Source organism: Oncorhynchus mykiss, chromosome 23 (genome assembly GCF_057628025.1).
Source record: "Oncorhynchus mykiss isolate SJ-2025 chromosome 23, ASM5762802v1, whole genome shotgun sequence".
Taxonomy (NCBI): Eukaryota; Metazoa; Chordata; class Actinopteri; order Salmoniformes; family Salmonidae; genus Oncorhynchus; species Oncorhynchus mykiss.
Window position 1 is genome coordinate 27,215,298 of NC_143044.1, and position 26,046 is coordinate 27,241,343.

Sequence of the window (26,046 nt, forward strand, 5' to 3'; positions counted from 1 at the left end):
GCTTCTCATTTTGGAAAGCCACCAACATCATAATCATTCACAAACAGGTGCAAACACAGAGTCTGCAGATGTATACTTTTCAGATTTGAAATAACTCTGGAAATAGTTATTAATGAAACAAACTGGTGTAGACCTATTACTGCAAAATAATGATAATAATAGTGGTAGCAATAGGCTACTTCTGTAAATGATATCTGCCCCTACATGCAGAAGGTGTTATTACCAAATAAGAGAACCTTGTCTCTGGTGTTCAGTGACATTGGTTTTAATTCATCAACATTTGGTTTTAACATGAAGGACACTTCAGGAATAATTAGGAACATAATTGTTTTTGCTTTTGATATAGACATGTGTTATTTCTGGCTAAAAGGATACAAAAAAAAACATTGGCAACAAATATGGTGTAGTTTCTTCATATCAAAGGCATGTCATATCATGTCCCTGCTATTACAGCTTGTAGTACGCTGCAAAGCATAAGAGGTATGCTTTTCAAAGGCATTGGTAAAAGGTCCGGTAGACTGCTCGTGGTTTCGGAATGTTGTTGTCAGTCAACGCACAAACATTGTACCAAAAAAGTACTGTACTGTAGCTTACGTTGATAAACTACTGAAATTATGCTGACATTAAATTACGGAACAGGGAGAGCTCTTGCCTCCCCCCCCAGTCCTCCAACATATCCCTTCCACCTTAGTCCCCCTCTGTCCTCCCCTCTCTCAAACCACCGTCTGCTCTCCCCGGCACTTCCTACAACCAACATACACCGACGAGACAAGATACACAACAGCGGCCAGACATGCGAACACGGCAGCAGCCAGATAGACTTTATACAGGCAGTGGTGTTTATATTGCTCCAGGTTGCAGTACTCGTACCGCCCTGTCTTGTAGATCATGACGCCGATCGCCGGTAGATACAGCACCGCAGCAGCGATGTCATGAACCAGGTTGCTAAGCAACCACCGGTCCCCTCCCAAGACGGGGACAAGGTCCTGTTTGTCCAGGAGAGTGATAAAAAACGCGGTGAGGGTGAGGAGCCAGAAGAGCACGGCCACGAACAGGACGAAGTGAATGGAGCCTTCGTATTTGTTGGCGGCGATTGTGACCCATAGTCCTGCTCCGAAAATGATTTGGAGGATTCGGATAATGCCGAGAAAACTCTTTAGGAAGTCCCAGAAATGTTTGTTCACCTCCGGCTGGGGGGGCATCTCTAATCCAGCGAACACTGGGTCCTTTAACTGAGCACTAGGTCCTTTAAAATCTGCCACAAAATAAAAATAAAAACAGCAACAAAAAAATGACAAATAAAAAGGGAGGGTGGAGTGCTAAATAGGTGGTTATAAAGTGTAAAGTTTGTCAAAGAGTTGTATTTTCTTCTTCACAGCCCCGGGGTTTTAAAATGAGGATTTTGTGAGTTTCGTCTCTTCCGTTTCCTTTGGAGGGCTACAGCACTCCCCTCTCACCCAGGGGTTGGGGGAAGGAGACAGGGGACGGACTGGAATTCCAAGGCTGCTCCTCCTACTGGGGGGGAGTGCTTACTCTGTTTATTTTTCTCTTTCATGAGACAATCATTTCTTATTTTGTAACTTTTTTTACTTAAAAAAATAAAATTAGTCTATCTTTATTATTTAAACTGGAATAATATCATACATCGTAAATTACAACACATTTACATTACATACAGTACCAGTCAAAAGGACACACCTACTCATTAAAGGGTTTTTCTTTATTTGTACTATTTTCTACATTGTATAATTATAGTAAAGACATCAAAACTCTGAAATAACACATATGGAATCATGTAGTAACCAAAAAAGTGTTAAACAAATCAAAATATATTTGAGATTTTAGATTCTTCAAAATAGTCATCCTTTGCCTTGATGACAGCTTTGCACACTCTTGGCATTCTCTCAACCAGCTTCACTTGGAATGCTTTTCCAACAGTTTTGAAGGAGTTCCCACATATGCTGAGCACTTGTTGGCTGTTTTTCCACTCTGCAGGGGGGCAATGCAAATATGCCATACCAGGCAGTGATGCAACCAGTCAGGTTGCTCTCGATATTGCAGCTGCAGAACCTTTTGAGGATCTAAGGACCCATGCCAAATCTTTTCAGTCTCCTGAGAGGGAATAGGTTTTGTCGTGCCCTCTTCACAACTGTCTTGTTGTGCATGGACCATGTTAGTTTGTTGTTGATGTGGACACCAAGGAACTTGAAGTTATCAACCTGTTCCACCACAGCCCGTCGGTGAGAATGAGGGTGTGCTCGGTCCCCCTTTTCCTGTACTCCACAATCATCTCCTTAGTCTTGATCACATTGAGGGAAAGATTGTTGTCCTGACACTATATGGCCAGGTCTCTGACCTCCTCCATATATGCTGTCTCGTCGTTGTTGGTGATGAGGCCTACTGTTGTGTCATCGGCAAACTTAATGATGGTGTTGGAGTCGTGCCTGGCAGTGCAGTCATGAGTGAACAGCGAGTACAGGAGGGGACTGAGTACCACCCCTGAGGGGCCCCCGTGTTGAGGATCAGTGTGGCAGATGTGTTGTTACCTACCCTTACCACCTGAGGGCGGCCCGTCAGGAAGTCCAGGATCCAGTTGCAGAGGGAGGTGTTTGGTCCCCGGGTCCTTAGCTTAGTGATGAGCTTTGATGGCGCTATGGTGTTGAATGCTGAGCTGTAGTCAATGAATATCATTCTCACATAAGTGTTCCTTTTGTCCCGGTGTGAAAGGGCAGTGTGAAGTGCAATAGAGATGGCATCATCTGTGGATCTGTTGGGGCGGTATGCAAATTGGAGTGGGTCTAGGGTTTCGGGATAATGAATTTGATGTGAGCCATGACCAGCTTTTCAAAGCACTTCGTGGCAACAGACGTGAGTGCTACGGGTCGGTAGTCATTTAGGCAGGTTACCTTAGTGTTCTTGGGCATAGAGACTATGGTGGTCTGCTTTAAATATGTTGGTATTACAGACTCAGACAGGGAGAGGTTCAAAATTTCAGTGAAGACACTTGCCAGTAGGTCTTTGCATGCTCAAAGTACACGTCCTGGTAATCCGTCTGGTCCTGCGGCCTTGTGAATGTTGACCTGTTTAAAGGTCTTACTCATATTTGATGCGGAGAGTGTGATCACAGAGTGTCTAATGTTCATTGCTCGTGTTTCTTTGCCCAAGCAAGTCTCTTCTTATTATTGGTGTCCTTTGGTAGTGGTTTCTTTGCAGCAATTTGACCATGAATGCCTGATTCATGCAGTCTCCTCTGAACAGTTGATGTTGAGATGTGTCTGTTACTTGAACTCTGTGAAGCATTTATTTGGGCTGCAATTTCTGAGGCTGGTAACTCTAATGAACGTATCCTCTGCAGCAGAGGTAACTCTGGGTCTTCCTGTCCTGTGGCGGGCCTCATGAGATCCAGTTTCATCATAGCGCTTGGTGGTTTTTGCGACTGGACTTGAAGAAACTTTCAAAGTTCTTGACATTTTCCGGATTGACTGACCTTCATGTCTTAAAGTAATGATGGACTAGTTTCTCTTTGCTTATTTGAGCTGTACTTGCCATAATATGGATTTGGTCTTTTACCAAATAGGGATATCTGTATACTTATGTGTTATTTCATAGCTTTGATGTCTTCACTATTATTTGACAATGTAGAAAATAGTAAAAAATAAATAAGAACCCTGGAATGAGTAGGTATGTCCATACTTTTGACTGGTGCTGTATATATATGTATTTTTTAATCAAAAGTCAAGAACTTCCCATTGTTCACCCCTTCTCGTTTCGTTTAGATGGTTCTCCTCCTTATGAGTTCTCTTCTAATTTGTTTAAAAACTGTTTTGGGAACTAATGCAAGATTTTGGAGTAACTACTCAAGTAACTATTCAAGTTGTCATTTGGCACCGGGTTTTCCATATTTGTGCGTTTCACTATACATATGATCAAGTGAAAAAGGTCTTTGTAGATTTCTTTCAGCGTTCCATCGAATTTGTTTCGACTTGAATAGTTACTCCAAAATCTTGCATTAGTTCCCAGATTTCCTTAGTTCTGCTATACTCTAATAATAAGTGTTCAATTGTTTCATCATCAGTGCATAATGGTATTGGGCATTTTTTTGTTTTAACATAATAGCGCCATTGGTATACTGCTCTCACCGGGAGTCTTCGCACTGAGATTAGCCACGCCGTGTGTCTCTTAAGTGATTTTCCCATAGTCTTTTCACGAATTGTACACATTATGATATAGCAACGTTTCTGTACGTTATAATTCCACTGTAAACATCATTCACACTTGAGCCATAGATGTCTTTACTTGACTGCGTACACCAATTTATTTGTAGTTGACTGAGCTTTTCGGTAAAGTCATCATACAGTTGCTTGTAATATGGGACACTACTTATTGCTCTCCCTTTTTTTCCAGCCTGGTGGGAACTTAAATCTCCAAAAGTCCCCACAAGGATAGTAAAACCAGGACAATTCTTGGAAATTAGGCAGAGTTGGAAAAAAAAAAAACATATCTCAGACTGGCCAATAAAAAGAAAAGATTAAGATGGGCAAAAGAACACAGACACTGGACAGAGGAACTCTCCTCTTCACTGTTGACGTTGAGACTGGTGTTTTGCCAGTACTATTTAATGAAGCTGCTAGGTTGAGGACTTGTGAGGCGTCTGTTTCTCAAACTAGACACACTAATGTACTCTAATGTATTTGTCCTCTTGCTCCTCTTGCTCAGTTGTACTCAGTTGTGCCTCCCACTCCTCTTTCTATTCTGGTTAGCGCCAGTTTGCACTGTTCTGTGAAGGGAGTAGTACACAGTGTTGTACGAGATCTTCAGTTTCTTTGCAATTTCTCACATGGAATAGCCTTCATTTCTCAGAACAAAAATAGACTGATGAGTTTCAGGAGAAAGTACTTTGTTTCTGGCCATTTTGAGCTTGTAATCGAACCCACAAATGTTGATGCTCCAGATACTTAACTAGTCTTTAATCAGGACAACAGTTTTCAGCTGTGCTAACATAATTGCAAAAGGGTTTTCTAATGATCAATTAGCCTTTTAAAATGATAAACTTGGATTGGCTAAAACAACGTGCCATTGGAACACAGGAGTGATGGTTGATGATGATGGGCCTCTGTACACCTATGTAGATATTCTCCAGCTACAATAGTCATTTACAACATTAACAATGTCTACACTGTATTTCTGATCAATTCGATGTTATTTTAATGGACAAGAAATGTGCTTTTCTTTCAAAAACAAGGACATTTCTAAATGACCCCTAACTTTTGAACAGTAGCGTATATATATATATATATATATATATATATAGAAAATCCCTTGATGAGTAGGTGTCCAAACTTTTGACTGGTACTATATATATATGTGTGTGTGTGTGTCCAAACTTTTGACTGGTACCAGTCAGTACCAGTACCAGTCAAAAGTTTGGACACACCTACTCATCAAGGAATTTTCTGTATTTTTACTATTTTATACAGTACATTGTAGAATAATAGTGAAGACATCGAAACCAGTGGTGTAAAGTACTTAAGTAAAAATACTTTAAAGTACTACTTAAGTAGTTTTTTGGGTATCTGTACTTTTCTTTGGTATTTATATTTTTGACTACTTTTACTTCACTACATTCCTGAAGAAAATAATATACTTTTTACTCCATACATTTTCCCTGACACCCAAAAGTACTCGTTACATGTCGAGTGCTTAGCAGGACAGGAAAATGGTCAAATTCACGCACTTATCAAGAGAACACATGGTCATCCCTACTGCCTCTGATCTGGCAGGTTCATTAAACACAAATGCATCATTTGTAAATGATGTCTGAGTGTTGGAGTGTACCCCTGGTTATCTGTATTTTATAAACAAGACAATGGTGCCATCTGCTTTGCATAATATAAGGAATTTGAAATTATTTATACTTTTACTTTTAGTACTTAAGTATATTGTACCAATTCCATATATGTTTGATACTTAAGTATATTTAGAACCAAATACGTTTAGACTTTTACTCAAGTAGTATTTTACTGGGTGACTTTCACTTTTACTTGAGTAACTTTCTATTAAGGCATCTGTACTTTTACTTTTTACTTTTAAGTATTACAATTGGGTACTTTTTCCACCACTGATCAAAACCCTGAAATAACACATATGGAATCATGTAGTAACCAAAAAAGTGTTAAACAAATCAAAATATATTTTATATTTTATGTTCTTCAAAGTAGCCACTCTTTGTCTTGATGACAGCTTTGTACACGTTTGGGTATAAAAATAGACATCTTGTCATGTCTGCTCCTGCTCCCCCTCTCCCCCTCTCCGGTGCTCAATGTCACAAGTTCACTCATCATTATGCGTACCTGCGCTTAATTATGGTACTCACCTGGACTCCATCACGTCATTGGTGTCTAGGTGATTCTTACATTCTTCAAAGTAGCCACCCTTCGCCTTGATGACAGCTTTGCACACGTTGGAGTATAAAAAATAGACATCTTGTCAAGTCTGCTCCCACTCCCCCTCTCAGGTGCTCGAGGTCACCAGTTCAGTTATCATTACGCACACCTGCCACCATCGTTATGCGCACCTGTGCTTAAATATGGGACTCACCTGGACTCCATCATTGTACATTTTGCAATACAGTAATTTACCTCCCCTTTATCTGTCACTTCCTCAGTTTCATTCCCGAGTCAGCATTGATGTTGTTATGTTTCTCCTATCCAGATGCTGTTCTTTTTTTGTTTCATGTCTATTTATTATTAAATCCACACCCTGTGGTTGCTTCTCGTCTCCCAGCGTCTGTCGTTACAGAACCGTTATACATCTGGATAGAAATACCGTGATTGAATGTAATAAAATATACATATACATACATAAGCATTCAAAATACAGCGCAGCCATATAATCAACAAAAAAGGTCTGATTGAGAAATTATCATTTAGACCTCAAGGATGCATGATATATTAAATATATCAATCCAAAACACCTCTCAAATCTATCAATCCAAAACACATCTCATTGTGAGATAATTTTAGGGTGGTTCCCACCTCTAATAGGTGTGACCTGTTCCAGGCCCACAAAGCGCAAAGAGGACGATGGGCCGTGTTTTGCCATAGCTTATTCAATATTGCCAGTGCGGACAGCTGTTTTATGTTCAGATATTCTTATTTTATTTTTGTTTGGCCCACATAGGCTTACCACACGGGCACGTAAACATATACACAACGTTGGTACAAGGTAAGCGTTTACGAATAAAAATGATTGACCTTGGGTGAAATGAAGCCTCTTCACAGCTCGACTCCGTTGGTGGAGTTCATAATAAACGTCATTCACCATAGAGTTGAGTTATAGTGCCTTGCAAAAGTATTCACCCCCCTTGTTGCATTACAACCTGTAATTTAAATGTATTTTTATTAGAATTTCATGTGATGGACATACACAAAATAGTACAAATTGGAGAAGTGAAATGAAAAAAAAATTAGATCTGAAAATTAAAAAACTGAAAAGTGTTGCGTGAATATGTATTCACCCCCTTTGCTATGAAGCCCCTAAATAAGATCTGGAAACCAATAACCAATCCGAAATTAAATCTAGAATCAGCTTCCTATTTCGCAACAAAGCCTCCTTCACTCATGCTGCCAAACATACCCTCGTAAAACCGACTTTCCTGCAGAACCTTGACTTCAGCAATGTCATTTACAAAATAGCCTCCAATACTCTACTCAGAAAATTGGATGTAGTCTATCACAGTGCCATCCATTTTGTCACCAAAGCCCCATATACTACCCACCATTGCGACCTGTATGCTGTCGTTGGCTGGCCCTTGCTTCATATTCTTCACCAAACCCACTGGCTTCAGGTCATCTATACGTTTTTGCTAGGTAAAACCCCGCCTTATCTCAGCTCACTGGTCACAATAGCAGCACCCACCCGTAGCACAGTAGGCATATTTCACTGGTCAACCACACAAAGCCAACTCCTCCTTTGGCCACCTTTCCTTCCAGTTCTTTCCAGTTCTCTGCTGCCAATGACTGGAACGAATTGCAAAAATCACTGAAGCTGGAGACTTACGTCTCCCTGACTAAGCATCAGCTGTCAGAGCAGCTTACCGATCATTGCACCTGTACATAGCCCATCTGTAAATAGCCCACCCATCCACATATTTTTTTCTTTTTCTTTTTTGCTCCTTTGCACCCCAGTATCTCTACTTCCACATACACCTTATGCACATCTATCACTCCAGGGTTTAATTGCTAAATTGCAATTATTTCGCCACTATGGCCTATTTATTGCCTTACCTCCCTAATCTTTCTACATTTGCACACACTGTGTATAGACTTTTCTATTGTGTTATGTACTGTGCATTTGTTTATCCCATGTGTAACTCTGTGTTGTTTGTGTCGCACTGCTTTGCTCTATCTTGGTCAGGTCACAGTTGTAAATGAGAACTTGTTCTCAACTGGCCAACCTGGTTAAATAAAGGTGAAATAAAATAAAAAATAAACTCCAGAAGTCACATAGTTAGTTAAATAAAGTCCACCTTTGTGCAATCTAAGTGTCACATGATCTCAGTATATATACACCAGTTCCGAAAGACCCCAGAGTCTGCAACACCCCTAAGCAAGGGGCACCACCAAGCAAGTGGCACCATGAAGACCAAGGAGCTCTCCAAACAGTTCAGGGACAAAGTACAAATCAGGGTTGGGTTATAAAAAAATATATGAAACTTTGAACATCCCACGGAGCAGCACTAAATCCATTATTAAAAAATAGAAAGAATATGGCACCACAACAAACCTGCCAAGAGAGGGCCGCACACCAAAACTCATAGACCAGGCAAGGAGGGAATTAATAATCAGAGAGGCAACAAAGAGACAAAAGATAACCCTGAAGGAGCCACTTTAAGCCGCACACTCCACTGAGCTGGGCTTAATGGAAGAGTGGCCAGAAAAAAAGATATTGCTTAAAGAAAAAATAAGCAAACATCTGGTGTTCGCCAAAAGACATGTGGGAGACTCCTCAAATATATGGAAGAAGGTATTCTGGTCAGATGAGGCTTTTTGGCCATCGAAGAAAATGCTATGTCTGGCACAAACCCAACACCTCTCATCACCCCGAGAATACCATCTCCACAGTGAAGCATGGTGGTGGCAGCATCATGCTGTGGGAATGTTTTTCATCGGCTGGGACTGGGAAACTGGTCAGAATTGAAGGAATGATGGATGGTGCAAAAATACAGGGAAATTCTTGAGGGAAACCTGTTTCAGTCTCCCAGAGATGTGAGACTGGGACAGAGGTTCACCTTCCAGCAGGACAATGATCCTAAGCATACTGCTAAAGCAACACTCAAGTGGTTTAAGGGGAATCATATAAATGTCTTGGAATGGCCTAGTCAAAGCCCAGACCTCAATCCAATTGAGAATCTCTGGTATGCCTTAAGGATTCCTGGAACCCATCCAACTTAAAGGAGCTGGAGCAGTTTTGCCTTGAAAAATGGGCAAAAATCCCAGTGGCTAGATGTGCCAAGCTTATAGAGACATACCCCAAGAGACTTGCAGCTATAATTGCTGCAAAAGGTAGCTCGACAAAGTATTGACTTTGGGGGGTTGAATAGTTATGCACGCTCAAGTTTTCTCTTTTTTTTGTCTTATTCCTTTGTTTCTCACAATGAAAAATATTTTGCATCTTCAAAGTGGTAAGCATGTTGTGTAAATCAAATGATACAAACCCCCCCAAAATCTATTTGAATTCCAGGTTGTAAGGCAACAAAATAGGAAAAATGCTATTACTAATGCTAATATACTAATGCTAAAATTGCAAGCCACTGTAAATCAGCTATTAATCTGTTAGGAAGAACTGATCAGGAGCCTTCCATAGTACTATTAGCCCTGTAACCTACCATCAGACGATGCTGGGCTAATTGTGCGCCGCCCTATAGGACTCCCTTTCACAGCAGGTTGTGATACAGCCCAGGATCAAACCCGGGTCTGTAGTGACACCTTGGACCCCTGCGCCACTTGGGAGAACCCTTTTTTGTTGTTGTTTTAACCCTATCCCAAACTTAAACATTCAGAATGAATGCCTAAACTTAACCAACCGCGAGGCTCCAGCAATAGCAGCGGAGCAACTCGGGGTGCAAAAACACTTTGAAATTTGACATTTGAAATTTGACACCTTCGAAATTTGAAGTTAAATTGGTCAAACCGTGAGAATTTGTTGAAAAATCGTGTGTGTGATTGATGAGGAAAGAAATAAATTTAATCAATTTTAGAATAAGACTGTAACGTAAAAAGCTGTGGAAAAAGAGAAGGAGTCTGAATACTTTCCTAATGCAAAGTACATCTTGAGCTGTCTGTATCCTCCTGACTGGTGGTTATGTTCTTTAAGAAACATTGAATATGCTTTTCTGCATTTGTTAAAATCTGGGTAAAAGATTACAAGGAATGTTAGTCTTATTCAGTACATTTAGTAATTGCTTGCTTTTCTAAAGTCTACCAAACTTGTCAGCAGGCATGCCAGCTAAGATAGTTAGACAAGCTAGCTACTCTAACTTGATTGATAGCCTGAAATGGCTTCTTGGTAGCTAGTTGTAAGGTTGGGAGATTGGGAACCTATCTGGGCTAGCTAAAGACAATTTTATAAAATTGCTAAGTGGCTTGTGGTATTATAGAGAGGAAAAAAATAAATTTGATTAAAAAATAAAACGTTTTAATAGGAGAAATCTCAGGGGGGACGTGCTATGGGCATGATGCCTCAGGCCATACATACACATGTTTCACGTTATAAATAAAATTGTGCTCGCAAGAACAAGCAATAAAAGTTGAACATGTCCTCTAGTCACCTTTTATGGTGACAATAATGCCCTTTATTTGCTGTATAATTTGTAACTATTGGCATTAGGCCTCTAGATGCAAAAGACACATTTTTAGTTTATCAATAGATTATTGGGTTTCTCCATCCTCCCTTGGTATAGGCAATGATGTTGGACTCCTATCGCACAGCAATACTGTAGCCTACCCATACTGTCAAATATTTTACATAAGCTATCAGTCTATTTACTGTGTTGGCAGTAAGGTTATTATACTAAATGAAAACAGAAACTAAAAAGAAAAACTAAAATTGGAAAAACAATTCAGTAAAAAGTACATATTTGAAACTTTTAGCTTTGACTCCAAACCAAACTAAAATCAAATAAAAACCATGATAAATTATGTTCAGTTGTAATGGTTTTCTTCTAAGCTTTGAGCAAAAATTAAATGGGGTTTTCAAGCTTTTTTTCTAATGGGGTTTTTGAGCTGAATCTGCCAATAGACACTGATGTTTCAAATAGGCCTAACTTGTGCATCACCATAACTAGCTATCACGAGCTAATAGGGAAGAAATTTGAGTGCGATCACAGAGCGTGACTGGTCCAAGCTAGAACAGCTTGTGAAGTTGCTGGAGCCATTCGCCATCCACACTGACCAACTTCAAACTCATAGCCAGTAGCTAGCTGTCTGATGTGGTGCCGTGCCCTCTCAACCTTGAGGCACACTTGCAGACATTATTGTTGCAAAACAGTTGGCACAGGTCCTCCTGAACTTACTGTTCTTCGCATGCATACTGAATCCTCTGGCAGCCAACTTCGATCCAACCCCTGAAGTAGCTTGCCTTATGGACCCAAGTGTGTCTCTATCACTTTGCTCAACAGAGAGCAGCAGAACCCCAGGAAGATGTCAGTACGGTGAACCCAGCAAGCATCTCGACTACATACAGTGCTTCAGAAATATAGCCTCCTCGAAACAAAGATTGTTTCTGAGGTCACTGTCCAGCGGGGGGTCGACCTGGCTGGGCATTAAGTGCCCCTGTGTAAGCTGCGGAGAGCGACATCATTGATGTATACAGAGAAGAGAGTCTGCCCGAGAATTGGACCCTGTGGCACCCCCATAGAGACTGCCAGAGGTCCGGACAACAGGCCCTCTGATTTGACACACTGAACTCTATCAGAGAAGTAGTTGGTGAACCAGGTGAGGCAATCATTTGAGAAACCAAGGCTGTTGAGTCTGCCAATAAGAATTGGGTGATTGACAGAGTCGAAAGCCTTGGCCAGGTCGATGAATACGGCTGCACAGTAATGTCTCTTATCGATGGCGGTTATATCGTTTAGGAACTTGAGCGTGGCTGAGGTGCACCCATGGCCAGCTCAGAAACCAGATTGCATAGCGGAGAAGGTACGGTGGGATTCGAAATGGTCGGTAATCTGTTCGTTGACTTGGCTTTCGAAGACCTTAGAAAGGATAGATATAGATCTGTAGCAATTTGGGTCGAGAGTGTCTCCCTCTTTGAAGAGGGGGATGACCGTGGCAGCTTTCCAATCTTTGGGAATCTCAGACGATACGAAAGAGAGGTTGAATAGGCTAGTAATAGGGGTTGCAACAATTTCGGCAGATATTTTTTTAAAAGAGAGGGTCCAGATTGTCTAGCCCGGCTGATTTATAGGGGTCCAGGTTTTGCAGCTCTTTAAGAACATCAGCTGTCTGAATTTGGGTGAAGGAGAAATGGGGGAGGCTTGGGCAAGTTGCTGTGGGGAATGCATGGCTGTTGACCGGGGTAGGTGTAGCCGGGTGGAAAGCATGGCCAGCCGTAGAAAAATGGTTTTTGAAATTCTCAATTACAGTGGATTTATCGGTGGTGACAGTGTTTCCTAGCCTCAGTGCAGTGGGCAGCTGGGAGGAGGTGCTCTTATTCTCCATGGACTTTACAGTGTCCCAGAACTTTTTTGAGTTTGTGCTACAGGATGCAAATTTCTGCTTTAAAAAGCTAGCCTTAGCTTTCCTAACTGCCTGTGTATATTGGGGGCTATTCGATGCTAATGCAGAACGCCACAGGATGTTTTTGTGCTGGTCAAGGGCAGTCAGGTCTGGAGATATCCAAGGGCTTTATCTGTTCCTGGTTCTACATTTTTTGAAAGGGGCATGCTTATTTAAGATGGTGAGGAAGGCACTTTTAAGGAACAACCATGCATCCTCTACTGACGGGATGAGGTCAATATCCTTCCAGGATACCCGGGCCAGGTCAATTAGGAAGGCCTGCTTGCGGGGTGGTCGTTTGACTGCAGACACGTTACGGATGCAGGCAATGAGGCAGTGATCGCTATATTTGGAGGGCAAGTTGGTGAGGATGATATCTATGAGGGTGCCCGTTTTTACGGATTTGGGGTTGTACCTGGTGGGCTCATTGATAATTTGTGAGAGATTGAGGGCCTCAAGCTTAGATTGCAGGATGACCGGGGTGTTAAGCATGTCCCAGTTTAGGTCACCTAGCAACACTAGCTCTGAAGAGAGATGGGGGGCAATCAGTTCACATATGGTGTCCAGGGCACAGCTGGGGGCAGAGAGTGGTCTATAGCAAGCGGCAACGGTGAGAGACTTGTTTCTGGAAAGGTGGATTTTTAAAAGTAGAAGCTCGAGCTGTTTGGGTTAGTAAACCCTCTACAGTTTAGCAGTTACACCGATGGACCCCGGTGACTTGGAAGAGTTCCAGTGTTGGATAGGCATAGCCAGATAGCTAACATACAGTAGCATCCCTCTCTGTTTGAACCAGGTGTGTGAGTAAGCTGAACTAGCTGCATTCACTAGCTAAGTGAAAGGGAAAGAAATACAACGAAATATAGCTATCTCTCTCTCTCTCTCTCTCTCTCTCTCTCGTCTCCTTCATTTTTAAAGAAATTAATTTGTTCAAAATTGTTAAACTATTGGCTTTCTCTCTCTTTGAGTCAACTACTCACCACATTGTATGCACTACAGTGTTATCTAGCTGTAGCTTATGCTTTCAGTGCTAGATTAATTCTCTGATCCTTTGATTGGGTGCATAACATGCTGCAAGAGCTCTGATAGGTTGGAGGATGTCTTCTGGAAGTTGTCATAATTACTAGGGAAGTCTATGGAAGGGGGTGAGAACCATGATCCTCCTAGTTTTTGTATTGAAGTCAATATACCCATATGAGGATGGAAACTAGTTGTCCTCAGGCTACACCATGGCGTTACCCTACAGAGTGCTGTTGAGGCTACCTTCATTGCAAAACAGTGTGATTTAATAAATTATTTGGTGACATTAATATATTTAGTATAGTTTTACCTACAAAGTATAACTTTTTTAATGTTACAATATTAGATTTTTTTGTGAAATTCACTGAGGAGAATAATTCTCCCCTTCCTCCTCTGAGGCTCCACTGATACATAGACTTTATGTCTCTCCAAGTCACCTTATGTATTACTGCCCCCCAGTGACAAGAAGTGACATCCGCAAAAAAAGAACTACAGGCCAACAACACAAATTACTCCTAGCCCCCCATGGAAAGGCTACGTTCTGTCCCTAAAACTAAAACTGATACTAAATTAAATAAAAATGAGATACAAATGTTTTTATCAACCTGAAACTAAAAGGAAACTAGTAAATCAAGTCTGAAAATGAACTGAAACTTAACTCAATTTCAAATAAAAATCTAAAAACTGATAGAAATAAACAATAATAACCTTGGTTGGCAGGATGTTTTAATCTTTAGCAGTAATTTATTATTTATCTGGAAAAGGACGGTCAGTTTCTGAAAGAAAAAACAATGGTAAACTGTGGACCTGTCAGCAGTGAATTCAACAATGTTTTGCATCAACTTTTCCACCAATCTAAATAAGATAGACAATTATTTCAGAATTCGCAGGCAGTCCAAGGCAGATGGGGGGAAAAAGCAATTGCAGTACTTACAGTAGCTTGCTAAGGCCTACTTCAATGTAAAATATTGTTAAAATCGACTGAATACCTGTATTATAAACCGCACTGCCTATGATTTAAAAAAAACTTTAAATACATATAGCCTATCTATTTACTAGGCTACTAGATCCAAATAAATGAGAGATGAGCATGATAATTTGATGTATGGCTACTTTGGGACATTTCTTCTGCAATTGTTATGAAAATAAAATACATAGGAAAAAGATTTATGTCTAATGAATAATGGCAACCTAGTGATAGGTTCACGTGGGTCTTGTAGCCAATAAGATCAGCTCTGAAAAAGATCTGATGTGTAAAGATCTGATGTGATTGGTCAAAAGACGAATTAGTGGAAAAAATATCAGAATTGGGCTGCCTGTGTAAACCTAGCCTTTATTGTTAGCATGATGTCAAGTCCCATGATGCAGTTATACCTTCATGTCATGAGTAGATTCAACTCTTTGCAACCCCCTGTGACTTGTGAAGTTAGTGTGCACATGGAGATGTAGTATACACGCGCGCGCGCGCGCACACACACACACACACACACACACAGTCTGGGAGAGACTTTTTGTCGCTCCTATAATCATGAATCGTCTCCGATACCTCAGTGTTTCACACACAGCCTCATGCCTGGAACATTGACGTCAATGGATTAACTGCGCGGCCAAGGGGCGGGGCTTCACACCTCGACCCGCACACAAACCTTCTGATTGCTCGAGAAAACATTCCAGTGGCCCTATAAAGTGGGAATAATTACCATATCCGCTTTCATTGGTGTATAGACCCCAAACTACTACTCCACATCAACGACGAGTGGACAGAGCAACATATAAATCAAAGGTATTTTGTTAGCCATATTGACGAAATAACCGTAGCTTAGCACAAAAGAACTTAGAGGAATTTATCTTGGGAAAAGCATCAGAACGAAAGTCGCTATCATCTTGGCCGCCGGGTAAGAACGTGTTTAGGCTAGTCTTTTATTCGGCTTTCATGTATGAGACTTGACCTATATTGTGTAGAGTACTAATAATCTAATTAATTTGTTTGGATTTGAAATGCACCGTAGCTCTGCCCTTGTACGTTTTACAGAAAATAAGTCCAAATATGTTTCTTTTGACGCCAACAAACAAAATAAAAATAGTTATTGTCGGCTCTTATTGCCTCACTGGATAGGCTAATTGGCTTTGAATGTCACATCTGCATGCCAACGAAAAGTGCGTATGTCTGCTTTGCCTAAACAGACCGTTCCATGGGGTAGAAATTGTAACAAACGTTAACCCCATACATTTGAAATGTGTCAGTTATCTCGACAGTCTTAGGTTTATGTACTCGTGTATGTTTTTGTATTTGCTTTTTTGTTCATTGAAGGTTTACCCCATGGATATTCAATCTGAATGACATCTGCCTAAAAGGCTATACAAGCCAGAATGTTGACTAAAATTATATTTACACTAACTACAGGTTGTTTGTCCTTTTGATGGTAGGAAGTGGAGATAAGTGTTGTTTACCTGACTGTTTGCAGCGCAAGTAGGTTCAGTCCCTCTTATTTTCAATCTCCTAACACATTGCAGTGGACTGAAGCATGTTCCCTCATAATCAACTGGAAGTGTTTGAAATTTACCAGCTGATTGAGTGGGACAACATTCTGTCTGGTTCGGTTAGGCTCGCCCATATTGTGCAAGTGTTTCATGTGTTAAAAGGTCGGGTTGATAAAGCTTCCCTGTGCGTGTTTTGTCACAGATTACCTCCAACAAAGTGGCAAAATCGTCTGAGGACATTGAGTTTGTTCAACATTCTGACTTGTAATGGGACTGTTCATGAATACTGAGCCTACACGTTAGAGACCAGAGTGTAAGTATTTCACTCTGGGGTTTTAAGAGGCTACCCACCTGCTGTGATGCACATAAGGTTGAATGATGTGCATGGCCTATGTGCATTTGCTACATTCTTTATCTCTGTTTTTTTATGCAATTACTTAAGTTAAAGGCCTTTCAATTCCATTATTGATGTGAGTCATCTTCGGTGCATAATATTTTAGTGGCTTTCTGAGTGAGAGAACTTAAAGTTGGAAAATGTATTGTGCATGCATTCCAAGTGGAATTTTAGTGACTATTGGAGCAGAGCCCTTATTTCCTCCAGTACAGTTGATCTAGTGACACAGCCAGGTAGCTACTCTGCTAATACCATTACAGTTCCTCATGTGACCAAGCAGACTTAGTTACTAGGTGGACTGGTTCTTACCAGAGTTACTGTATAGCTAGATTGATTATTACCATCTGCAGTGTAATGGGCTTTCAAGCAAGACCGATTAAGTTCCCCTCTGCTCCGTCAAGCAGGATTAAATAATCAAGGAACGGTAGAGACTGGCAGGAGCTTACCTTGCATCCTACAGTGTGCCCTCACAAGGCCAGGAGTTTTTCCTAAACCATAACCTGGCCTGGAAAAAACAAGAACCTGGAGTTTCCCTTGGCCAGGACATGCTTCAGTCACACCATCCCAAGTCTGTAACTAGCACAGTCATTCCTGAGTAAGGTCACGTTGCCCATAGAAACAGATTGACATGCCATACAATTGCAACAAGTGAGTTCTAGCACTTATCCCTAACCTTTCCTATCCTCCACAGGAAGGCCCATCTCGCGGCATCGCCTACCGCCCTTGCAGCCTTTCACTTGGAGGATGGATGCGGAGGCAGCCTCTCCGTCTCTCTCCTCTACGGTGGCAGGGCCCTCCACACTGTGGCGTCTCGCTGAGCGGAGGAGTAGGAAGGCTGGCTCAGGGAACATCTTTGGCGGGGTGAGTTTGGTATTATTTAGGAAGCAGATTCAGAGGTATAGGTTAGGCACAGTGATTAACAAATGTCAAGGGTTTGGATTAATGGGGCGAGGTTAGGGTAAGGAACAACAATTAGGAATCATTCAATCTTCTGGCTGTATAAAGGTGGTTAATGCACAATTCCCCCCCCCCCCAAGGTGAACCTGCGTCAGCTGCAGAGGCTGTTCACAGCAGCTGGGGACCAGGATGCAGAGCAGAGGGCTGAGCTGGTGTGGGGCCACGGGGACGAGGCTGAGCTGGCCCAGGCCCTGATAGGACTGAGGGCGAGGGGCCGACGGAGAGGACTCAGGGTGGAGGGGCGAGACACACTGGGGTCGCGCTGGCTCCGGGCGTTTAATCATCTGAGGTGGGTTGACATTATGTAATATGCCGTTATGATTTACAAAAATAATAATTTGATATAAATATATAATAATCATGAATATTTACACACATTGTTAAGTTGAGGGGAGAGACACTAGGACCATGCTGGTAATGGGTGTTCAAGCATCTGAGGTGGGTGACTGTCTCACACACACACACACACACACACACACACTGAATGCTCTCAATTCCTTCCCATTCTCCACATACAATCGCACACACACCATTCAATCACAATCAAGAGATAAAAATGTCTCACACAAAATCTAGAGATTTAAAATGTCTGCTTTGAATCCTTCATAACATTCTACTTTTTCCAAGTCCTCACAGAGCACAATAACTCCCTGAACTTTGTGGCTTGTTTCTACAGGATTGGTAAGAGTTCAGCGAGTAGCCAGCAGAGCGAAGAGCAGTCATCAGACAGCAAGATGGAGGCAAGAGCAAAACGCAGCAGCCCAGATACACAGCCACTGACTCATAAGGGCCCCAGAGGTGCTACAGGAGTCAGAGAGGACCTAACTGAGGGCCAAGGCCCTGCAGGGGCCTCTGAGAGACCAGCCAGACCAGGAGCTCTACTGAAGAAAGGAGGGGAGAGCGACCCGGAGAGGTACCTCCACCGCATCCTCCACTGATGGACACAGAGGACTAGGATGGCTTTGTTGCCCCTAGATCCCTTCCCCCACTAATCATTCATGTGTGTATTAGGTGATGGTAAACTGATCCTAGATCTGTGTTTGGGGACAACTTCTATGTGGAGTATTGACCAACTCTAGTTCAGAGTGACAGAGTCAAAGATACTATATATTTTTTACCATTTCATTTCTAACATTTCATTCTCTCTCAGGAACTGGCTTATCTGTTCTTCTGTTTGTCTCGTGTCTCAAGAGCATCACGTATTAGACCTTGGATTCATACAAAAGATTAAGGAAAGAGGTTTCGACTGTGTGGGATATAGCAGAGCACTTTGGGAGAGCTCAATTCCACCTGGACTTGTTTTTGAATGAAGTATTTTGGTCATTTGATTCTCCAAATTAGACATGTGCCAAGATGTGTCCTAAAAAAGAAAGGAAAATAAGTTGTCAACTGGAAAGGAGATATTTTGAAGAAGTCAACATTTCGACCAGGGTTGTGGAACTCATTCCATACAGGGACAAGTGTCTGCTGGTATCGTTATTTCCTTTTCAATGTGTAAAAACAGAAACAGCAGGGGTTCAAACTTTAGAACCCAGTTCCTACATTTGAATATAGAAATTGATTTTATCAAACAAAACTATGCTACATTTTATCTCTTGGACCCTCAGGATGACAAACCAGAGCAACATTACTGAATGTAAATACATTCACCTCTGAAGGTAAATAATGTATCAACCCAAGTGCTGTGCTGAATGTTACTTATGTCATTCTAGTCAGATTAGTGCACGTTAGCAACCGTCCCGGTATAGGGACATCGATCTCAGAGGTTAAAGGGCCAGATGCACAATTAAAGGGCAATTACACTCAAATCAATGTGTTAGTTTCCTTCCAGACCAAAAATTAATGCTATTCTGATGTGATTTAAGCATTGACGTGGACTCAGAACATCCAATTTTGATGTTTCTCTAAAACAATTTAATTGTGAGAAATTCAAAACAGGAAAAATAAAACCTAATTTTGGGGGGGTGGGGGATTTGTTTTTGGACCCCCACCCCTTAGTTGTTTTATTAACCATTCTTTTGCCAGATATATTGACAGAACACTGCACTACTTTCTCTTGTACATCAGAGGAAGAGTTTCAGGGGAGATGAGAAGTTTCCTACTCGAAAGCTTGATTAAAAATGAGTAGCTGGTAACTTTATTTAATTTTTATAAAATGGTTCTCATGCTAGACAAGGTTGGCAAAAACTAGGGTAAAACGCTGGGCCCTAGATGTAGCCTATAACTAGGACACATTTTCTTGGTCAGGTGACAGGAAACTCATGGCCCAACTCATACCTGGTCAATGTACAAAGAAAGAGAAACCCCCAAAAATATGTATCACTTCAATGTTAATGTTGCCTTTAATTTGACACTACAGTATATGGTCTTCCACACATACATTAACGGAACTTGACATTCATTGATTTAAATTATTTTTAAATCTATATTTCTACAGGTGAAGTTTACATACACCTTAGCCAAAAATACATTTTTAACTCAGTTTTTCAAAATTCCTGACATTTAATCCTAGTAAACATTCCCTGTCTTAGGTCAGTTAGGATCACTACTTTATTTTAAGAATGTGAAATGTCAGAAAAATAGAACAGGGATTTTTCATCTTTTATTTCTTTCATGTTCCTAGTGGGTCAGAAGTTTACATATACTCAATTAGTATTTGGTAGCATTGCCTTTAAATTGTTTCACTTGGGTCAAACGTTTCGGGTAGCCTTGCACAAGCTTCCCACGATAAGTTGGGGGAATTTTGGCCCATTCCTCCTGACACAGCTGGTGTAACCGAGTCAGGTTGGTAGGCCTCCTTGTTCGCACACACTTTTTCAGTTCTACCCACAAGTGTTCTAGCTTTGTGGTGGCCACTCCAATACCTTGACTTTGTTGTCCTTAAGCCATTTTTCCACAACTTTGGAAGTATGCTTGGGATGATTGTCCATTTGGAAGGCCCATTCGTGACCAAGCTTCAACATCCTGACTGATGTCTTGATGTTGCTTCAATATATTCACACAATTTTCCTCCCTCATGATGGCATCTATTTTGTGAAGTTCCCCAGTCCCTCCTGCAGCAAAGCACCCCCACAACATGATGCCCCCCATGCTTCACGGTTGGGATGGTGTTCTTTGGCTTGCAAGAATCCACCCTTTGTCCTCCAAACAACGATGGTCATTATGGCCCAACAGTTCTATTTTTGTTTCATCAGGCCAGAGGACATTTCTCCAAAAAGTACGATCTTGGTCCACATGTGCAGTTGCAAACCGTAGTCTGGCTTTTTTATGGCAGTTTTGGAGCAGTGGATTCTTCCTTGCTGAGCAGCCTTTCAGGTTATGTCAATATAGGACTTGTTTTACTGTGGATATGGATACTTTTGTACCTGTTTCCTCCAGCATCTTCACAAGGTCCTTTGCTGTTCTGGGATTGATTTGCACTTTTCGCAACTCACCATCTCTTCCTGAGCGGTATGACTGCTGCGTGGTCCCATGGTGTTTGTACTTGCGTACTATTGTTTGTACAGATGAACGTGGTACCTTCAGGCATTTGGAAATTGCTCCCCAGGATGAACCAAACTTGTAGAGGTCCACAATTTGTTTACTGAGGTCTTGGCTGATTTTCTTTAGATTTTTTTTCTCCCCCCATGATGTCAAGCAAAGCGGCACTGAGTTTGAAGGTAGGCCTTGAAATATAGGTACACCTTCAATTGACTCAAATTGCCAGTCAATTATCAGAAGCTTCTAAAGCCATTACATAATTTTCTGGAATTTAGTGTATGTAAACTTTTTTTGACCCACCGGAATTGTTGTGATTAAGTGAAATAATCTGTTTTTAAACAATTGGAAAATGACTTATGTCATGCACAAAGTAATGTCCTAACCGACTTGCCAAAACTATAGTTTGTTAACTAGAAATGTGTGGCGTGGTTGAAAAACACGTTTTTATGCCGCCAACTTAAGTGTATGTAAACTTCTGACTTCAACTGTGTGTGTGTGTGTATGTATGTATATATATATATATATCTCAAAGATGTGATTGCAGAGTTTGATTAAAGGTGTTGATAAATATTGTGTTGTCTTTGCGGATTGTTTATGAACCAATAGTAGAACAGAGTTTGTATGTTGGAATTTTGTGTTGCTGTATTTGGTTAGTGTTCTGAATTTGTCTGACCTTTACTAGCAACCATGTGAGATAAGAGAGATGACGTAAAGGGATTGAGAGCGGGATAGAGGAAAACAAATAGCCAGAGGGTTACCAGGTCATCATACTTATCTTTTGACATGTGAACAGGAGGTACTGCTGACCAATGGGATAAATCACAACACCCTTGTCACATGACTGCAGTGATCCTTTGCTGACCTCTGACACAGTTGAGCAAGTCATCACCAACAGCAACCCTTGATCACCTGACTGCATCTCCCAACATGCATGGTATAACCATACAAGAGACTACCCATCTGTTCCAATTCGCTCCCTAACTCTTCAATGTTTCCATTTCTGTAGAGTGTAGACAATTTGATGAAAGTTCAACTACTACACTCCTTCTACATATCCAGACCCTTCAGATCTGAAATCATTGGGCTCCGCAGTGAGGCTTCGTCCAGAAACAACCAGGCTATCTTGAATTCTAGCTCTATCCTTAGCGCCCCCCCCCCCCCCTACTCACTCCTGTAGATCTTAGCCTTGGATAGGTGGAGGCAATATGCCATTCTCCTGGAGAGCTACTATGACTATACACACTTTTTCTCCAGCTCTGCTCTAACAGATCTGATTCATCTAATTTGCTTCTCACTGGGATTTTGATTAGCTGATATCCAGTGGCTCTTCAGGAGGAAGGTGGATGGGGCTTGTTTAAAATGACATGTAGGATGTAACAGAACTTTCAGGCAAATGTATGATATACAGATATGATTCTGTCAAATAGGCTGTGTTTAGACATGCACCCTAATTCTGTTTTTTCCACTAATTGGTCTTTTTATCAATCACATCAGATCTCAAGTTGTCATGTGCAGAAGTACAGTGAAATTCCTTACTTGCTTGCTCTTTCCCAACAGATTTTTGAAACAAGTAAAACAAAAACACACACACAGAATTAACATGAGAAAGTGTAAGATATCAGGGAGGTGCATGTGTGGACGCATGGAGTGAGTCGCTCAGTTTTGTATTGACAATACTGTGGTTATATGTAGAAACCAGACAAAGTTTAAATCAAGCCTCTAAAAACGATACATCAACATATACCCACGCAACTGGAAGAGAGTGAGCAATCAGTTGGTAAAGCGGTGGCAGCGACACTAATCCAACAAGCCATAGCTTCCCCCAGAGGAAACATCCATACGACCCATCTCCACGTCTTGTACCAACACACCGTAACCATTTGTTTAAGTGTCAGACGAAGGCAAAACACCCTCCAAAATGAAGGACTGGGCTGCCCCAGTGACTCGCAGCATCTTCACTGGCTGCTTAACACCATTGCTTCTCCGCAGAGACACGAACCCATCTGAAACAAAGGGTTCATTCATGTCTGATTCCAAATCTTGTTTACGAGATACACCAGTCCCATTCAAACACATAATAGGCTGGAGTGTGCTCAAGCTGTAATTTCTGTTGCTTCAACTTTGCCTTTAGTTCTAACTCTCACAATTACACGTCTGCAGGACTCCCCTTTTCATCAACCTCCCTCTCTGGAAGGATTTGCACCTCCACCAAAGCAGTACCGATCAACTCTTTGACTACTGCTTTTGGATCGCCAGATGCCACCTTGATGTCATAATGCCTTGAAATGATGAGCAGATTTGCCTTTGTACATTTATCTAGTATCGCCCATGTAAGGTTATCCACAAATGCTTCCAACTGGAAGTTGAATTTTTAAATTTATTATCTCCAATTTTGTGGTATCCAATTGGAAGTTAGTCTTTCTTGTCTCATCGCTGCAACTCCCGTAAGGACTCGGGAGAGGCGAAGGTCGAGAGCCCTGCATCCTCCAAAACACAACCCAACCAAGCCGCACTGCTTCTTGACACAATGCCCACTTAACTCGGAAGCCAGCCGCACCAATCTGTCAGAGGAAACACCATACACCTGGCGACCATGTCAGCGTGCACTGTGCTTGGCCTACCACAAAAGTTGCTGGTGCGCGATGGGACAAAGACAAGTCCTCCCCTAACCCTAATGACACTGGGCCAATTGTGCGCCGCCCCATGGGTCTCCCGGTCATGGCCTGCTGCGACAGACTCTGGACTCGAACACAGAATCTCTAGTGGCACAGCTAGCACTGTGATGCAGTGCCTTAGACCACTGCGCCACACAGGAGCACCCCCAACTTAAGTTACATAAAAGCCTGTGCGATTATGCAACTTTCAAAATGATTCAAACTCCTCAGGGTCGATATTAGTGACAGAAACTATCACAAAAGTGTATTTAGAACACTCAAATATCCGGGCGCTTCAGAGTAAGTGACTAGAAAGACTACCATACTCATGGGAAACAAGATCGCGGACGAGCCTCCATTTTGTTATGTTCCCAAGCAAGAAAACCAAAAATGTCACTCAAACAGAAGAGGGAACTAACAAAGAGTCACTGATAAGAAATAAATGAAATGTCACATTTACATAACTATTCAGATCCTTTACTCAGTACTTTGTTGAAGCACCTTTGGCAGCAATTGCAGTATCGAGTCTTCTTGGGTATGACTCTACAAGCTTGGCACATCTGTATTTGGGGAGTTTCTTTCATTCTTCTCTGCAGATCCTCAAGCTCTGTCAGGTTGTATGGGGAGCATTGCTGCACAGCTATTTACAGGTCTCTCCAGAGATGTTCGATTGGGTTCAAGTCCGGGCCACTTAAGGACATTCAGAAACTTGTCCCGAAACCACTCCTACATTGTCTTGGCTGTCTGCTTATGGTCATTGTCCTGTTGGAAGGTGAACCTTTGCTCTAGTCTGAGGTCCTGAGCGCTCTGGAGCAGGTTTTCATCAAGGATCTCTCTGTACTTTGTCTCGATCCTGACTAGTCTCCCAGTCCCTGCCTCTGAAAAACATACCCACAGCATGATAATGCAACAAACCATGCTTCACCGTAGGGATGGTTCCAGGTTTCCTGCAAGAGTGACGCTTGGCATTCAGGCCAAAGAGTTCAATCTTAGTTTCATCAAACCAGAGAATTTTGTTTCTCAAAGTCTGAGAGTCTTTAGATGCATTTTGGCAAACTCCAAGCAGGCTGCCTTTTACTGAGGAGTGGCTTCCGTCTGGACACTCCACCATAAAGGCCTGATTGGTGGAGTGCTGTAGAGATGGTTGTCCTTCTGGAAGGTTCTCCCATCTCCACAGAGGAACTTGAGTGCTCTCAGAGTGACCATCGGGTCTCCTCCCTGACCAAGGCCCTTCACCCATTGCTCAGTTTGGCTGGGCGGCCAGCTCTAGGAAGAGTCTTGGTGGTTCCAAACTTCTTCCATTTAAGAATGAAGGAAGCCACTGCGTTCTTGGGGACCTGCAATGCTGCACAAATGTTGTGGTACCCTTCCCCAGGTCTGTGCCTCGACACAATCCTGTCTCGGAGCTCTACAGACAATTTCTTCGACCTCACGGCTTGGTTTTTGCTCTGGCATGCACTGTCAACTGTGGGACCTTATATAGACAAGTGTGCCTTTCCAAACCATGTCCAATCAATTGAATTTACCACAGGTGGACTCCAAGTTGTAGAAACACCTCAAGGATGATCAATGGAAACAGGATGCACCTGAGCTCAATTTCAAGTCTCATAGCAAAGGGTCTGAATATTTATGTAAATGTATGTTTTTTTTAAATAAATATGCTAAAATTCTACAAACCTATTTTCACTTTGTCATGTAGTATTGATTGTAGAACTAGGAAAAAAATGCATGTCATCAAATTTAGAATACGGCTCTAACGTAACAAAATGTGGAAAATGGGAAGGGGTCTGAAAACTTTCCGAATGCACTGTAGATGATGATTATTAGAGTGTGTGTAGTCAGTATGAGTGTGTGAGCAAATTAAGTGTGTGTGTTGGAGTGTGCATAGAGTTAGTATGCGTACAGACAGAGCAAAAATAAACTATAAAATAAAAGGGTCAATGCAGATAGTCCATGTAGCCATTTTGTTAGCTATTTACCAGTCTCATAGCTTGGGGGATAGAAGCTTTTCAGGAGGTTGTTGGTGTCAGACTTGATGCTCCGGTACTGCTTGCCGTGCAGAAGCAGAGAGAACAGTCTATGGCTGAGGTGGCTGGAGTATAACAATGTTCCGGGCCATCCTTTCACCCCCCCCCAGTGATGTACTGGGCTGTCCGCAACTCCCTTTCCACATCAGATCTTTTTCAGAGCTGATCTGATTGGTCAAAAGACCAATTAGTGAATATATTTTTGTTGTTGCTGCCTGTCTAGACACAGCAATAAAATAGAAAATTGTGACAGCCCTGTT

At 41.8% G+C, this 26,046-nt stretch overlaps 2 protein-coding genes across 7 annotated transcripts; one reads left to right on the forward strand and one right to left on the reverse strand.

The window, feature by feature from the left end:
* Positions 1-249: 249 nt before the first annotated feature.
* marveld1 (MARVEL domain containing 1) lies at positions 250-1,461 on the reverse strand. The gene has a single exon (XM_021580874.3). The coding sequence runs from the start codon at positions 1,200-1,202 to the stop codon at positions 714-716; it is 489 nt and encodes a 162-aa protein (XP_021436549.2). The 5' UTR covers positions 1,203-1,461; the 3' UTR covers positions 250-713.
* Positions 1,462-15,402: 13,941 nt separating this feature from the next.
* Positions 15,403-21,675, forward strand: LOC110502664 (uncharacterized). Of its 6 annotated transcripts, none has more exons than XM_021580876.3 (6): positions 15,568-15,688; positions 16,477-16,587; positions 17,073-17,263; positions 17,360-17,529; positions 17,706-17,914; positions 18,302-21,675. In XM_021580876.3, exons 4-6 carry the CDS (start codon positions 17,413-17,415, stop codon positions 18,561-18,563), a joined length of 588 nt encoding a protein of 195 aa, XP_021436551.3. In that variant the 5' UTR covers positions 15,568-15,688; positions 16,477-16,587; positions 17,073-17,263; positions 17,360-17,412; the 3' UTR covers positions 18,564-21,675. The 6 variants fall into 6 exon arrangements, with proteins under 6 accessions (XP_021436556.3, XP_021436550.3, XP_021436554.3 ...); XM_090217206.1 differs by lacking the exon at positions 17,073-17,263 and adding an exon at positions 16,221-16,263 and having other exon boundaries at positions 15,593-15,688; XM_021580879.3 differs by lacking the exon at positions 17,073-17,263 and having other exon boundaries at positions 15,537-15,688.
* Positions 21,676-26,046: the final 4,371 nt, after the last annotated feature.